The sequence below is a fragment of the Varanus komodoensis genome, unplaced genomic scaffold, assembly GCF_004798865.1.
Source record: "Varanus komodoensis strain SLA01 unplaced genomic scaffold, ASM479886v1 scaffold1, whole genome shotgun sequence".
Classification (NCBI taxonomy): domain Eukaryota; kingdom Metazoa; phylum Chordata; class Lepidosauria; order Squamata; family Varanidae; genus Varanus; species Varanus komodoensis.
The window spans coordinates 121,797,020-121,814,803 of NW_025335268.1; the positions used below are offsets into that span (position 1 = coordinate 121,797,020).

Sequence of the window (17,784 nt, forward strand, 5' to 3'; positions counted from 1 at the left end):
GATGGCCATTTTAGGGCTGGCAAGGGAGAAGGAAAGGGATTGGGACTCTGACTGGAACTGGTAGAAGTCCACAGCCCCAGCATCTTCCCCACCATGACCTCAGTATACACACTTTTCCCATATCGGAAGTCCAGTTGTGATCTCAGGAATGGGGGCAGCCAATGCGGCTGTTAATGTATAGGCTGCAAGGAAGGGGGCTCAGACTCCAAATAATCCTATAGCCTCCCAGATGATCCTAGGAGGCTACGGGATTGTGCACTTCATCTCATTTAAAAAAAAAAATAAATAGCATTACTGCTAAAGTTTTTTAAAAATATTATTTATACAGAGAGACTACAAAGTTTAAATCTGACCTATTGACCTCTGCATAAATTTTGTTTATCTTTTTAAAACAGGTGGCAGGAAAATATCCATTAGCTCTTTTGGATGAGTCTGAAAGAGCAGATAATTACATTTCCTGAAATAGTCAACTGGTAACTCCAGGAAATCATGGAAATGTCTTAAAAGGGAAGCTGCACTTCTGTATAAGTTATGGAGGCATTAACCTTTAAGTCTGATTTACAAAAAAAAGTAATTGGAAATTTTAGGATACACACTGAGAAAACATCTAAGAAGCTTTTGATTATGCAACAGTGCTGAGGCACCTGCAACCTGGCCATTTCTGCCTATACCTTTCTAAGTGTGAAGCCTGCCTCATTTAACCATTTAACTGCTTTAACCCTGAATAATTCAGAATGATCCTACTGCACATCAGTTCCTACTGTCTGGGCACAAACATCCAGGGCGCTAGCTCCACATAATGGTCACTGGCAAATTCTTCAGTGATTTATTTCCATTCTACTTAAGAGAAACAGCTGTGGGATATCGCTGCCCCCTACAGGCTGACTAAAGGTGTCAAAATGCCATGAAATGCGGGGGTGGGGGGTTGTTGAAAAAAAAAAAAACACTGTAGAGCATGGAAGCTGAGAACAAAATATTACAGCGGTTGGGGAACCTTTATTTGTTAGAGCAATTGTTTGTAAATGGCCCAGAATGATTGACAAAGGGAAGCAAATGAGAAACAAGTAACTGGAAATACCCTGAGTATTTTGAAGCTGGAAGGCTAGCAGAGTGGCAACAGTGGCATATCCCTTCCCTTCCTCTTCCCTTCCAAGATGAAGGGCGGAGGGGAGGGTGAGTATGCAGGTACAGAAGGGAGGGGGACCTCTAAGCCAGAGGGAGCTTGTCATGTTGGGAGAACTTATGGCTTATTTGGGTGGTTTAGAAACCCAGAGTCTGGGCTTGCAATCCATCCTGACAGGTCATGGCTTGCTGTAGGATTTAGTATGCTCCCTTGGGGTTGCTGCATCTTCCCATTTCAGAGGACATTTCAAACTCGGGGCTAATCCAAATCTTTGCAGAGCTGCTTGGTTATAGTGGCAAGAAATATTTGCTGCTCTAGCCAAGTGGCTTCAGGAGAGTGATAGCTGATGACAGCCACCCCAAAATGCCCCAGTGGCATTTGGGCACAGTTGTCAGAGACAAGTGCCCTGAACTTTTGCTGATGCAAACACGCTCTATTGGCACTGGCAGCAACTGGGTTCATCCCCATCCCCCCTACCTACCATTTGGGACTTGCAGGGACAGCAGAGAAGGCTAGGCTGGGGGGCCAGAGCCACTCTGCTCATCCCCCACCCTAGTCTTGTGTTGCAGTTTCTCAGTGGTGGCAGCAGATGGAAGGGAGCTTGGCTGAGCAGGGCATGGTGAGAGGATGTTGACGATTTTAGCAGAGATGGCTGAGCAAGCAGTCTCAGCTGAGACTGGCAGCAGTGCCAACAGCTATTGTGGCTTTGGACATCTACTCACGTGTGTTTGTTTAAGATATTTGTATGCCATCCTTTGCAAGAGCCTCAGGACGGCTTACACAAATAAAATTCCGAAGTACATAAATAATAAATTGGCAGCCCACTCTGGCTGCAAATTAAAATACGGTAATAAAATTCAATATTAAAACTTATTAAAATATTGATTAAATAAAAAGGTCTTAACCTGGCACTGAAAAACATATAATGATGGTGCCAGGCAGTCCTCTCTGGGGAGCACATTCCATAGATGGGGCACCACCACAGAGAAAGCCCTCCTCCGGGTACTCTGTTTTCTAATGTCTTTCACAGAGGGTTCCCAGAGGAGGGCTTCTGCTGCCGATCTCAGGGGGCAGGAGGGCAAATAGGGAAGAAGGCGTTCCTTTAGGTATCCAGGTCCCAAGCCATTAAGGGCTTTATAGGTAATAACCAGCACCTTGAATTGAGCGCAGACTTTGATGGGAAGCCAATGGAGCTGATAGAGGACTGGGGTTATATGAGAATAACGCCCAGTCCCTGACAGCATCCTGGCAGCTCTTTTTTGAACCATGTGAAGTATCCAGACTGTCTTCAAGGGCAGCCCCATGTAAAGCACGTTACAGAAATCCAACCGGGAAGTAACCAATGCATGTGTTACTGTTGCTAGGCAATCTTCCTCCAGGTAGGGACACAGCTGATGGATTGGCCAAAGCTGAAGGAAAGCGCTCCTCCCCACCAGTGTCACTTGAGCTTCCAAGGACAGCTCCGGGTTGAGAAGCACTCCCAAGCTGCGGTCCCTGTCCTTTAGAGGGAGTGCAACCCCATCCAGGGCAAGGCCCAAGTCACCAACATGTTAGGGTAAGAGTTGCCAGTAATCCCACAAGAACTCCTCAGGGATACTTTGCATCTTTTTTACATAATTATGAAATGACCATCATTGGTACAGAATGTTGAACTCGGCCATTTGGACCTCACATTAAATGATGAGGCAAGGCAAGATGCAGCTACAATGAAGGGAATTAGACATTTTCCTAAATAACGTATAGCTGCATCCTAAAAAATGCTTACTCAGATGGAGGTCCTACTAAATTCAGTGTGACTTAATCCCAGTTGTACAACAGGTTATAACTATCAGAGAATTAAAGGACCAAAGGCTCCACTTGAAATCTTTACACATGAAAAGAATGCTTTGAATAGGGTTTATGTCTCATGTGAAAGGTCTACATGCAAGGAAAGAGGACAGGGATGAATGAACCAGCTTTGCCCCCCTTTTCACCATTCTCATTGCCCTCTACACGTTTCTGCAGAGGAAAACCTCACTCTGGCAAACTCTCATTAAATTTCTGATTATTCACAGTTCTATTCTTTTCAGGGTTCTAAAATAGTGTTGTACTTTTCAGGTTCCTACACTGAAGAAAAACAGGTGTAGGGAGAAAAGGTGACAGGAGAGCATTTATTCTTAAGAATTTTCCAGGTGATGGAGCAGTCAGAAATGGAATCAAATGCAAATAACGACACATTGGAGGCAAAAAGGGTAGAGAGAGATAAGTAGTTACAAAACATTTTCTTTAATTAAAAATATTCAAAAGAAATTTAGTAGCACTGGAATCATCAAACGAAAAAAGCAGCAGTCACACTTGTGTAAGACACTGTATTTATATACGGTATCAGAAGACTGCATAGCCAAGAACCTTGGGGAATGCAAGATTAGACTGCATGCATCAATGCTGGTATAAATCGGTAATTAATATTGATGAAATCCTTCTTTGCAAGCTAACGATGCACGACCACCAGTCTTTTTCCTTTTTGATAAACACTTCCATTGTATTTTCCACATCATTTAGCAATAACACAAATGGATACCAATAAGGCATGCTGAGTCTTATCATTAGCAAAAGAATGATCATTTATAGTCTTTTAGGTTTGAACCTAGTATATAAGAGAGTTCTATGATCTGCCAAATGCATTTTTAGAGACATGCAAGACCAAGACTTGCCTTTCTTTGATGCAGGCATAAACACCTTGGTGCCCTTCAGATGTTTTGGATTATAACTCCCATCAACCCCAGCCAATGATCAGGGATGTAGTCCAACATATCTGGAGGACACCAGGTGGCCTATCTCTAAGTTAGTGCTTGCCATATCACTATGGCATGCATCATCATATTTTCACAGAAGAACCCCCGGCCTACAAGCTCAGCACCATCATGAAGAGCAGGCCAAGGGAACAGTGGCCCTGTGCCCTGCAGAGCTGAAGCATCCAGCATGTGTCCCTTGCCCCATCCTCCATGTAATGTGTGCAACTGCGCATCCCAGACATGACATGGCACAGCGCTGGTGGAACTGCCGGCCTGGCAGGCACTGGCCACAGCTACACAGATGGGAGGGAAGCTGAGTTAGACACACCCTAGGCAATTCCTGGTCGGTGACTTCCCATAGTTAATTTTGCAGAAGCCATTTTCTCACCAGCATATTTAGCGTGAAGACAGATCATTTTCCTTCAGTCATCCACTAGCCAAATTCTAGTTAACACACTAGTGGGACACAAAATTAAGCATACAAAAGCACCACCCCCACAATCAACTGTTTCATTCTCTTTGAAGAGCTGTAGCACCAGGCATTGATCTTCTACATACTTTCAAAAGGTGCTGATGCATTAGAAAAGATAAAAACGTTCCTTTTGAAACAATATCACAGTGGGGAAGGTTTCCAGCAAGCTGTAGAGATGCAACAGGGCAGGGAACAGAAATGGGAGTTGGTCCAATATTTTCCCTGTACAGGTCCTGTGTGTTTGGGAGCAGGGGCTGTTCAGCTACGAGGGAAGAGCCGAATCTATTACGGCCCTAAAGTTCAATTCCATATAAGTTTCTTCAATACTGTGTTGGGGAATACAGCACAGTAAATAGTTTCAATTCTTAGACAACAGCAAGAAACTGGAAAAGTTCTCAGAGAAGAAGTACTGTATGTATTGGGAAGAATGTCTTACTGAGGAAAACCTAAAGCTTAGAGGTATAGATGGGTTGCAGCTATGAAGAGAACCCTGAGTTGCCAGTGTGAAAACCAGCACAACAACCACTCAAACACTGCCATATGTAGTCAGGTATGATTCCCCTCCCAGTGTTGCCACTGCACTCTGCATACTTCTGAGTTAGTTTATCCCAGTTGCTTCTGGTGAGATAAACTTTTCAGAGCTTTAAGCTTGAAGAAACTCCCTTCTTCAATGTTTCAAGACAGGCCAGTAGGGCTTGTGGTGCTTTCGACTGAAAGTGACCTTGCCAATGATAGATTTTTCTGTGATTCTAAAGCACTTCCCCAGTGCAAAAAGAGAGAGATGCTGGATTTCTTTAAATAGTTAATAATAATTCTGTTGGCATACTGTAAAGAGGGTTTTTTCTGTGGATTTGAGGTAGATTACTTAAGTCATGGTGACTTCTAACCAGGATTTGTTCATTGTTGGCTATTTATTTGAAACACATGCTCAAACCATGGCAACTCCAAACTGGGGCCTATCTTTAGTTGTTTGAAGGTTACATATACTGTGTTCCAAATAAATATTTAAAGCACCTTACAGTACAGCAACACCAATAAAGGTTGCAATGCTAGAGCAATGTGAAATAGTAGAAATTGGTATCTCAGGATACAAGTGTTCCCCAACTCAGCAACCCATTTTATGCTGTTCAGGAGCTAAGAGTGGTGGCACGAGGTTCTGTGCCAAAACTGTACCTCACACTCTGGGTGCCAAAATAGCTTGGGATGGCCCTGAAAAGCTCTAACAGGAGGAAAGGAGCCTTAGTTGCTAGTCTTTAGGAACATCAAGGTGTTACAGAACCTGTGCTGTGACATAAGCCCAGGAGGACTTAAGTTCCAGGAGGAACTGAGCCTCACAGATGGCTTTGATCTGCCTGTCTGGCTTTTAAAAATGCCTTCAAAGTGAATGAAAATTTCTCCCTCTTGGCAACTGACTGGTTTACGTAGTTCTCCCAATTACATTCTGAACCTTGTTTCTTCATATACATATTCCTAGCTGAAAGCTCTATTCAACGTTAAGAGACGAGAATGAAGATTTGTTACAAGGAGTTTTCTGATAAAAAGGATATGTACAAGAGAACATACCAACTATGAAATACTTCAGGTATAGTAAACATATTCAGAGAATCCTAAATATTCACAGGACACAGCAACAGGAATCTCCTCCATATATGAACAATTTATTGTCATTATAAAACTTAATAAAGCAAACTTCAGCACTGGTGAGCACTATCCTCAATAATTACTTTAAGATTTAAAAAAAGTAGTTTTGTGTCAGTGAAGAGTGCTGGCTCAGTAGCATCTTTGATGTATCCCTTGGCATGACATTAAATTATCTATATGTTTAAGCCATTATCAAATCTTAAAATATTTCCAACAAATCAATTTACTTTTCACTTGGGAATGTAAGACACACTCAAACATTGCCTTGAAGCCCATGTAGTCACCAAATTAGCAAGCAGTTCTGCTCACTTATAAATTATTAGATGTTACCAGGTTTCTTCTAGAACATTTAAGGAACTTTGTCCATTTATGATAGACACTGAATGCTAAGTTCTAGTTAAAGCTTTGATGGGGCACAACATTAAGCTTACAAAAGCAGCACTACCACAATCTGGTGCTGTCTTCCCTCATCAAATAACTTAAAAACTTTTCTAGATAAATTCAGCTTTAAGAAAAAGGTTAATGATGAATTTTAGGATCATTCTGCACCCATGTAACTGGCTAGTATCTCTTGGAACAAAACAAATACACTCGATGAAATACAGCTGTATTAGATAAGAATTTAACAATTCTAGTCTAGCCTGATGGGTAAACCTTCAAGAGCTTCACATCATCCACTGGTCGATCTTGTGCGTTGGTTTCTACCATGCCCACTCTGTTCACTATTCCAATTCCTTGGCAAACACGACCAAATATAGTGTGCTTCCCATCAAGCCACTGGGTTGGTGCTAATGTAATGAAGAACTGGCTGCCATTCGTATCCGGACCTGCATTTGCCATAGCAAGGATTCCTGCACCTTAAAGAAAAAGTACTAGGTTAATAATTTAAGACTCCCAAGATAGTTTTATCTAAAATACAAACAAATGATAACATCCTGCTGGACTTTTATGTTATACCAGTTCTTAAAAGTTATCCGTGGACGTCCCATTTAGGTACTGTAAGACTAGCCATGGACTAGAGGTGGCTTGCACACTCATATCCATTAGTCACTCCCTTCCTCACTGCTTATACACAGCAATTTATATGAACTGCCAGCTGCTCATGCTCCTCAGAAAAAAACATTTGGATGAAGTCCCCCACTAGTGGTCTGCTAGAGGAGAAATAAGATACAGGGATGTCTTACAAGCTTAATTCTTACAGGAGAGATATGGGAATAGACTGTAAAAATCTCATTGAAATCTCATTAACTGCTTTCTGGCCTTGCTATGAAGAATATTGCCATCAATAACTGCATGGAAAAAATATAGTGTAAAGGCAAATTTTTCTTTAAAAGAAACCCAAGAACGCATGACTGATTGTATACAATTAAATTTTAGAAGCCAGTTTTTACTATTGTAATATCCAGGCAAATGTTTTAGCTTCTGGACCTGTTATATTGAAACAATTTTGCATCTCCGCCTGGAAACTCCTATCCTTATATGATAGTTATATGATAGTTATATAACCTTATATAACCTTATATGATAGTTATATGATAGATGAACAGTTTTGCCTAGAGGTTTTAAAGCAGCCCTTAAAGTAATACTTACCTGTAAACTTTAGCTCTGTGTGCAGTTCATCTTCAAATTGCTTCCCATAGATGGACGCTCCTCCTCTTCCTGCCATATAAGAGAATTAAAGACTAATCTGCAGGGCCATGACGGAGACAGAGGCATATTCATTGTTTCCTGTGAATCTGAAATGCTAATATCTTTTTTGTTTCTGAAGTCCCTTTACTGTACTAACAATCAGTACCTGTATTTAAATTTGTCTAGCAATAGATACTTTGGGGTAGCCTCTCTTGATGTTGTAACCTTCAGATATTTTGGACTCCCAAGTTCTATTAGTCCCAGCCAGCATGCCCAATGGACAGATGTGATATATAGTCTAAAAACATCTGGAGGACACCAGGTTGGGGAAGAGTGATAGCAGGGAAGTAATGTGGAGGGAAATAGTAATCTATTAATACATCTTGCGTTATCTTATAACAGATAATTTTGGCCTGATTAGGAGGAGTGCTGGATGTGTTCTGACTTCCACTCATCCAGAAAGGACAGTATGTGCAAGAGCCTTTTTGGTGATAATGGGCATTGCATGACCTACTGTCTTTCTAACACCATCTTTTCACTTTATCCATCAATACACCTTAACATAGTATCCAAAGCACCAGTTTTAATTATGTTCTTACCCGTTCCCGTTGGATCACCCCCCTGGATCATGAAATCCTTGATTATTCTATGAAACTTTGTCCCATTGTAATAACCTCGTCTGGACAGTTCAGCAAAATTCTTACAAGTCTTGGGAGCATGCTTCCAGTACAGCTCCATAACAATGAGACCCATGCTGCAAAACAGACAGATAATTCCAAACATATTTGTTTTATCAGACTGATACAAGGAGTGATACTGATGAAAATATATATCCATGGTGGCTTCATGTTATCCAATCTACCAAGCTATGATTCATCCAGTCTTCTAATAGGGGTGCAATGAAGTCTTCAACTTCATATAGGAAGCTGGGGATTCTTCAGTTTGTTTCCACTTACCCAAATGAAACTGTACAAATAATGCCCTTTAGTTATTCCTCACCCTACAAAATGGGAATAATTACTAAAACTAAACTGATACTTAATTTTCTAGTCTTGACCCATGCTAGCCTTAAGCCTTCTCTGACCATAACTTCTTAAATAGGCTACATTTGACTGTACAAAAATTACACACTGGGAGTAGGGTTGTCATTCAACCCCTGCATTTTTCATGTGATTTCTACTCTCTAGTCCTACTCAGGCAATATAAATTTAAACACACAAGCAGGGATTAGGCAATTCCACCTCCAATACAATTTGTGCCATACAGCTTCTTCACAGGCATTCACACATATAGCACAAATGACTGCTGGAATATAGACAGATAGATCAATATCACAGGGTTATCGCTTGTATAGAAACCCCTGTGTATAAATGGTGCATAGAATTACTAAGCACAGACCCATCCCCACTTGCATGTTCATTTAAGCTTTTTTGATTAATGCCTGAACAGAGCCACTCTACTTGTATAACCGAAAAAGCTGCACATACTGAACTTGTCTATCATGGAAATTTTAAAAGGGCAGGTGCTCCTCCGGAAAAAAGAGACAACATCCTAAAGCCCTTTCACTACTGCAACGGTTCCAGAGTAGTTTGTGGAAAAGCTACTGTGAACGGTGTCAAGAATAGCAGGAACGTTAAGCCAACAACCGCGAAGATCCGACGGAACAGTCTTGAGTCTCCCCAGGGGACGTAAACCCACCCGTCTTCAGTCCTTCGGGGAACAGCTAAAACTGAGTAAGACCACTGGTATATCCAGCTCACTGTCTGGAAACAGAAGCTTTGAATGCAGAAAATCAAAAGTTCAATCCTTTGCTCGATTTGGGAAAGGATCTTGATCGAAACTTGGAGAACCGCTGCCAGGCAATTAGGCTTCATTCCCAGTGGAACCTGCGGACTGAACTTTCAGGTTTTCTGCATGCAGAGCTTTACCCAGAGCTACGGACCTTCCCTCACTTACGTAGTCTCCATAGAAACAGTAGGCGGTTGCCAAGTGTCGGGGGGCACCGCGGCCATGCTTCACACACGGGGAACACACCGAACCACAGAGGGAACCAAATTCAGTTGCACACTTCCGGTGCAACTCTCTATGGAGTCCCCCCGTGAGTGAGGCCAAGGAAAGGGGCGTGGCCGTTAGGTTCCCACAAGCCTCGGACCAATCATTGTTCAGGAATGTAGAATGTTATTGTGACGTAGAGGCGGGGAAAATTCGAATGTGTTCATGCCTCTTTCCTTGCCGCTTATAAATGCGAAGGTGATTCGTGGGGGAACCCAGCGCGCGGAATCAAATGCATTGCATGCCGCACGTTGGTTTCAGTTTTGTGTGAATGGCGCTACGGCGCGAGAGCTGGACTTGGCTGGGACTGAACGATTGTGTAGAGGTCTGAGCATACACGTACATAGGCACGGAATGAAGACTCATTTTGGGATTCTGATCATCCTTCGCTTTAAGCCAAAGGTAACACGCCCATCGCCTTTGCTCAATACAGTCCTAAAAGTATGCTGGCTTAGAAGTTAATTAGGACTCCAGCCCTAATGCAAGCCGCCCCGTTGAGCACAGCGGAGCTTACCAAGGAAGCATGCACAGGATGGCGTTGCACCTCCCCGCTAAGTGCGCACTGGTTGTTCTTGGTGCATTGGATAAAGCAGAGACCATGGCGCACGCTTCCCAGAAGACTGAGAGAATGTAGCATAATAGGTGGAAAGGACATAGATAGGGTAGCTTGGAATAAACTGGTCGGTGCCGGATGCTTGCTTTTTTACTTCACCCCTGGTGAAAAGGAGACTGCACTGTGGAGGTATTACAAGAAGAGAATGGGTTTGCGGAGGTTGTTGGCCTTATTGCTCCATAAAAAATAAAAATCCCAAACCATAGTAGTATGATAACTTTTTCTTAGGAGCATCTGAAAAGTTGCAACATAATGAGGATGCTTTGGAATTCCTTGGAGGTCGTCTTCAGCTTCAAACAAAGAAAAAGGGGTGGGGGCTTTTGCAATGGGTAACAGTCTTAAGAATGGGAGGTGCTTTGCAAAAACGGCTCCTGCAAAGAGATCTCAGGTTACACCGCAGCAAAACATGTCTGTTCTTCCATTGATCATATACTGGCAACTAGTTATTTGGATTGAAGAACGTAAGGGAGACTATAGTAAATTTCAGAAATGTTTGCCCTCAGTATAGCATAATTACTGTCATACAGATCCAGGTTGTATCCAGGCTTAGTCATGCTTTGAGTAGACTAATTGGCTGGAGTTGCACATCTCCCTGTGGGTTTTAAATGTGTGAGATCACTGCTGCTGCAGTTAAGCAAGCCAAGGTTGCTTTGTCTCTTGGTTGCTTGTCATGAAATCTGAACAAGGAAATCTGGGATGCTGGACAGCCAACCCTGAGTTGGAAACCATGGCTGAGCCATCATCATCATCATCATCATCCTGAAAAATAATGAAAGGCTTGAGAATGTGTGAATTAGACTGAACACAGTGCTATGTGCTGTTGTACCATAGAATTATGTTGCTACATGTTTTGGGTCTTTTTAGTAATTTGAATGATTGTAAAGTATGTATCACTTTATATTCAGGATGTATTTAACTGTTTTATATTTCATACAGTTATTTAATGGTTTGCTTTGATGGTTCATCATGGAGTTGTCAAATGAAGGTGAGTTCTGGATTATCAGGAGGGTTTGTGTGCATCATGTATCACAAAACAATTGGCCATCCACATTCACATGGTTCGGGCACCGGACCCCCTGAAAGTGGAAAAAACGCAAATATCTCTAGCTTCCCCACAACCTTAGCTCTTAACGCTGTTGGCTGAATGTTTACTGGATTGCTTCTCCCTCCTTCCCTCTGTGTGTGTGTGTGTGTGTGTGTGTGTGTGTGTGTGTGTGTGTGTGAGAGAGAGAGAGAGAGAGAGAGAGAGAGAGAGAGAGAGAGAGAGAGAGAGAGAGAGAGAGAGAGAGAGAGAGAGAGAGAGTTAGCCTGCATTCTTGATACATACACTGGCTGGCGGGCGGGTGCTGGGATGCAGGTGGCAGACTGCAGGAGGGGCAGTGGCGGCCAGGCCAGGCCAGGCCAGGCCAGGCCAGGCCAGGCCAGGGGAACGGTGTGGAAGATGAGGCTTCCCGGCCAACTCCAGGCTTTCAGTGTGTGCAGGCACATGCATGCCACCCCACACTGATGACTTACTAAACTTTTTAAAAGTTTTCTTAACCTTTTCTGCTCTGCATGCATCATCTGCAATTTTCCACAATAGGCCCCAGCACTCAAAAAATCCCATTTAATTATTGATGGAAAATTCACAAATAATCAAATCCACAAAAGTTAAACCCACTAAAGGTTCGACTGTACAACTTCCAAGCTGGATCAATTAATTAACAAGATCTATGACAGCCTGTTCCTTTACCAGGTTTTTTGTCTTCTTTGTAAAGATCTTTTTATACAGAGATGCTGCATTTTAGGAGGATAAAGATGCTTTGAGGACATGCAATATTTAAAGCACAGCTTGCTGCCAGATCCTGCACAGAATTAGATGTCCCTAAGCCCATAAATTTCATTTAGCTTTGCTGTGCCTAATTCTACATAAACTATTTCTTATAGAAAGTCAGTTTTCTTTAGCATCACAGTGTAGCATACTCAGTACATATTAATATTAAAGGAAATGGGATCAAGAGTAGATGAATGGGTTTAATTTTCTGTTCTTCTACAGGTTCTCATGGGATTTAGCATCTTCAGTTCTCATGGCTTTTAATAGCCGTTATGAATTGGCTCTACTGAAATCCAGGAATGAGCTTGCATAAAGGAGAATTGCCACCTGTACTGTGGGAATGTTAGTTGTGTCCTTTCCTGCATGAAACTGTCAAGGTAGCAAAGTACTCGTGACAATCCTGGATCAGAAGGGCTATTGACAGTCAGGGTTATACTTATAATAGTAATATCTTTTTTTCCCTCCAGATATAAAATTTATTACTGATGAGACCCTGGATTTTGGTCTGTTTTCTCCTTTTGATAGGTAAGGCTAAGGATGGAATCTTTAGCAATGTAAATTACCACTTTAGAAGCAGGTATGCCAATGCACAGTAGCCACCAAATCTGTAAATAGCAAATGCTAGGATTCAGTTAGCAAGATCTTTCAGAATCGCTGGATTATAACAATGTGTCAAGTTGCAGTTGAAGTGCAATCTGAAACCTCTAAGAGTATATCTTTATGCACACGCATGGATATCACTAGATCATTCTTTTCATATGTGAAAGGAAAGGCCTGCTTGATTTTCACAAAATTGAAAAGCCACATAATTATAAACACTATGCATATGGGAACTAATTCTCAATTTTTCTCCATTCTTAAAGTTAAGAGGTCCAAACACTATATATATCAAGAGTGGACAACTTCAGGGGTCTGAAGGCCGATTTCAACCACATGAACATAGTTCTGTGTGTCACCGGGTGCCTCAAAAATGATTTTAAGTTGGAGACTAGAGCTTTACAGAATGCCAGAAAGGCCAGGTCAGGCCTGTTTGCAAGCTAGGTTTGACCTTTTTAGTGCTCTGTAATGCTTGGTAGCATGTTCCCCCTAAAATCAGGAGTAACAGGGGCTTTGTATTATACCTATTGCCCACCCCTGATGTACATACATTTCTAATTCAATTTTTTAAATCCAAAACTAGCAGTCTGAAACTCTTGTGTTTATTAACACAAGCTGTCTGAAACTCTTGTGATTATTGTGTTTTATTCAGGTTTCATCCCCAAACTGATGCTTTGACTTCTGTTGTGGGATGAGAACCCTCTTTTCAAGGTCACCTTCTTACATCCTACCACACATTCTATGTACATGTGTGCACTGCCCAATAGTCAAGTTCTGTGTGTGGCTTTTAATAATAAAGGCATTAAAAAGTGTCTTGAGCAACACTGCCGTATCTTTTTCTTAACCCGTTTCTTGTTGGATTCTCAACTTTGCTGCCACAGACAAGAACAGGGGAGCTCCGCTGAGCACAGGGAACGATGTGTGCCAAAAAAGATTGACATGAACATTTTGCTGGGGGAGAATGTGGGTGGGCTCAGAGAGCAGACCTCCGAATGGAGCCCACTGAGTCCCGAGAAGCTTGAGGAAGTCATGAAGGAAGCCAACTTCCTGGCTGAACAGCTGGAGAGCTGTCGGCTGCTGGAGAGGGACTGCTCTGAGACGAGGCTTGAGACAGTTCCAGAATTTGAGCCTTTACCCCCAACTGGTGTCTTGCAAGTGGAGAAGCTAACCCCCAGGAACCCCAGACGAAGGACCTTCAGTGTCAGCAACAGCCCTCTGAAGGAACTGCTGCCATTGGTGGGGCCTGAAACCTGCTCGGATCAAGTTTTTTCCAAAGCTCCTTTCCCTGAGGACGGCAGTCCTGTTTCCTGTGCTGCAGAACTGCTTAGTTCCAGGAAGCTCCAACAAAGATCTAACATCTGTAGAACTGATAGTCAGCTGTCTAAGAAATCCAGACCCAATCAACCACTCAAGATTCGGACAATGACAGCCAACTGTAAGAAGGTACAGCAGCCAGTATGGAATCTATACAGATTGCATTTTAGAGCTCAAAAGTTGGCTGCAAATGTATACATGCTTAACTGACTGTGCTTAACAAGTTTTACTTTCAAATAGAGGCCTATCGGTGTCAGTTTCTGTAGCTGCAAATACACAGGGGTGATTGTATTTATCCAAGTTCATATTGGAGTTTTCCTATATCATATCCCCCTTATATGTGAAGTCTGGTTATCTGGAGAGATACTGGTTTGCCATTTATGGGTCATATTGTCCTCTACTAGAAAGTAGGCCTTTTGAGTTGTTTCACTCCCTCCTAAGATAAGTTCATTAACTTTGTTCCAATGGCATTTAGACAATTAATTAAAATGTGATTCTTTCGACTTTTCTCCATTTTTAGTTGTCACTTATGGGCAATTAAGCACAGTATTTAGCTAAGGAAAGCTGGGAGCTGTGGACTTTTTCTGTCTAAGCATGTGTAGGATTTCTCCCCAAGTTGGGTGGGGTCACCTCCACTGCTTCCTAGGTTGCTTCTGGGGTTTTCTATGACTCATCCCTCATGCTTTTCAAAAGCTGCAGCTGTGTATCCTCTTTTTTAAACTTTAGACAACTAGTAGAAGTAGCGGGAAGGATAAATCATCTCCACTTGCCCTTTCCCATGCCATACAAGCTCAGGACTCCCTGCTGCACTTGAAGACTCTTCCTCAAACAAGTCAGAGGGGACTTCAGAGAAAGACACAGGAAGCTTCGGGCAAGGCCTCTGTTGAAGTCCCACGGATATTTCCAGCAGTGGCAGCTAAGGAGGAACACAAGGTAGGAAGAGCAGAATGGAAAATGTACTGTACTACCATGTATAAAGATTGTGCAAATAGCCCAGAAGTCAAGCTAACAGCATTGTTTACCTTTCAAGCACTTGAGAAGTAAGGCTTCTAAATATGTAACGTGCGCAATTCACTTCAGTGACTGCAGTGGAGTGTGGGGGATCCTGTCCATGCCACCATGCTTGGCTTAAGCAACCCTTCCTCAGACGTGGCTGCTTAGGAAGCACTGTTTGCTTTTGAGATATCCTAGAACTAAGGTGTATGGTTTGTTTTTCTGTTTCAATCCACCACATTAGTTGAGCCTTCAGAATGTATCCAGCAGAAGCGTGGTACCAGTTGCATACACGAGAGGAAAGCTGGGTCCCAGGCTGGGTCCATTGCAGAACACTACTGCAAAGAAATCCCCTGCTGCTCCAGGAAAGCTGATACCTCCACGGAAGGCAAGCACAAGTAAGTTGCTGGAGACAGTGTATTATTAGCATATTATCTCCCTCGCCATTCCCCAAAAGATCAGTGCATGAGAGGAAGCTGCTGAAGCACACGAACCTGATGTAAAAAAGGCTGTGCTTACACAGACAGAAAATCCACTCTGTTGCAGGCATCATCACCTTCCTCAACCTAGTGCTTTCTATTTGTGTTGGACTGCAGTTCCCAACATGAGCATGCTGGTTAGGAACGATGGAACCTACAGTCAACACGGGTTGGGAAGGCTGTCATATTGGCTTACATTTTGTTGTTGCTAGTCGCGAAGTCATGTCCGACCCATCGCAACCCCATGGACAACTTTCCTCCAGGCCTTCCTGTCCTCCACCATCCCCCAGAGTCCATCTAGGCTCACACCGACTGCTTCAGTGACTCCATCTAGCCACCTCATTCTCTGCCATCCCCCTCCTCCTTTTGCCATCTATTGTTCCCAGCATTAGGCTCTTCTCCAGGGAGTCCTTCCTTCTCATTAGGTGGCCAAAGTATTTGAGTTTCATCTTCAGTATCTGGCCTTCTAAGGAGCAGTCAGGGTTGATCTCTAGGACTGACCAGTTTGATTGCCTTGCTGTCCAAGGGACTCGCAGGAGTCTCCTCCAGCACCACAATTCAAAGGCCTCAATTTTTTGGTGCTCAGCCTTCTTTTATGGTCCAACTTTCACAGCCATACATTGCAACAGGGAAAACCATAGCCTTGACTATACGCACTTTTTTCGGCAGGGTAGGTACCTGGTAATTATAGGTCTGAATATAAAGGGCTAAATCTGCCTCTCTTCTTGACTTAGGATGCTTCCACATGGAGAGCTCTCAGGACTACCAAAGAGAAGCCATTGTGCAGCGAGTCCATCTTTTCTTTCTTAACAGATTTTCTGCGGTGAGAGAAAAGATGGAAGAAGCAGTGGGAAAACACAGGAGGGCTGCAAGTTGAAGATTCTGTCATCTGGACCCCACTCCATCTATAAAATTCTATGGAGGGGGGGCAGGGTGATGGTGCTGTAACAGTTGCATCTGGAAGCACCCTTCGCATTTGGAGAGGGAAATCCTGTTTGCCATTCACTTGTTCGATCCTTTCTCAAAAGTACACCTAAAAAATGACCCTTACATCTTACAAGGAATTATATTGGTGATATGTTACTACTACCATTACCTTTCAGATTTTCTGCCATAATATTGCCATTAGATTATTTTCTGCATCCTGTAGAGTTAGTTCTGAGATAGAATAGTTTCTCTCCATTTATTCACTCCACACTGAAGGCAAACTTCACAATTTTTTAAATGTTTTCTCCTTCTCTAACTTAAAAACTTCAACCCTTGCACAGCTTTCTTTGTAAGCAAAACTCTCCTTGAGCTCTTTTCTAGTTCCTTTTGTGAGGAGCTCAGCAAAACTGCACACAATATTTGAAATATCTGCCAGCCATTATATAAATTGATGGCATTGATATTGCTCTTTTAATACTATTCTCAGTAATGTTTGTCAATGATTTTAAAATTTTATTTTCTGTGGGATTTTACTAGTACATCAAAGGTTTCTTTCTTGATTGGCACAGCTAATTTAGATCATATTATGATATAGAAGAAATGAAGTTTGCTGCAAGAATATGCATCACTTCGTTGTGTGTTTCTGCCACACATAGTGGCAGTCATGTAGTGTGGATAGGTTCTTTTGGGGCTCTCCAAGGTTTTCTCAGAGGTCACCACCCTGAATAAGTCAGTCTCCTCGCCATACATTGCTGTAGCACCATTTACCTCTGACTCAGACATTTGCAAGTAGGTAAATGGCATTTATCTCACTGCAGACCCTTGAGGAGGCCTTGCACTCTTTTTCTTTTCATTGTGAAAACATTCTTAAAATGACTGCTGGCTACTATGTGAGAGGATTTAGTTTCTTATTTCATGCCTGCTGAGCTTTCTGTAGGGGCAAAGGAGCTTTTTGGCGGAGCTTCCAAAATGTTTTTGAAAATCCATATATTATGGATATATTGAAAATCCATATATTGGTCACTTCAACCTGTTTACACCTTCAGGAAATTCTAGATAGTTGGTTTGGGGCAAAACAAAAAAATCCTTCTGCAGGTTTGTTCGTTTGGAACATTTCAGGCGCCTTCAAGAAGCTTTCCCTCTTTCTTCACAGGTCAGAATAAAGCTCCGGGAGGCAGCAGCCTTCCATCCCAAGCCAGCTCCAAGCCTCAAAGCAGCTCTCTCCAGAGTCAAACCCGGCGCACTGCCGTGTCTGCACTTGCAAGCCAGCTCCCAGTTCCAAAAGCAAGCAGCCGTATTGCTACTTTAGGCAGGCACACAACTACGGGGAGGCCCAGTCAGCTCAAGCCGTTGAGTT

General features: G+C 42.7%; 2 protein-coding genes across 2 annotated transcripts; one reads left to right on the forward strand and one right to left on the reverse strand.

Annotated features, from left to right (window-relative positions):
• Window positions 1-3,372: 3,372 nt before the first annotated feature.
• On the reverse strand, window positions 3,373-9,701 carry PPIL1 (peptidylprolyl isomerase like 1). Its single transcript, XM_044443489.1, has 4 exons — window positions 9,596-9,701; window positions 8,239-8,393; window positions 7,601-7,669; window positions 3,373-6,867 (listed from the first exon to the last, which is right to left on the reverse strand). The coding sequence occupies exons 1-4, from the start codon at window positions 9,649-9,651 to the stop codon at window positions 6,647-6,649; spliced, it is 501 nt and encodes a 166-aa protein (XP_044299424.1). The 5' UTR covers window positions 9,652-9,701; the 3' UTR covers window positions 3,373-6,646.
• Window positions 9,702-11,270: 1,569 nt separating this feature from the next.
• On the forward strand, window positions 11,271-15,072 carry PSRC1 (proline and serine rich coiled-coil 1). Its single transcript, XM_044431740.1, has 4 exons — window positions 11,271-11,289; window positions 12,585-12,642; window positions 13,596-14,157; window positions 14,755-15,072. The coding sequence occupies exons 1-4, from the start codon at window positions 11,271-11,273 to the stop codon at window positions 15,070-15,072; spliced, it is 957 nt and encodes a 318-aa protein (XP_044287675.1).
• The last annotated feature ends 2,712 nt before the right edge of the window (window positions 15,073-17,784 follow it).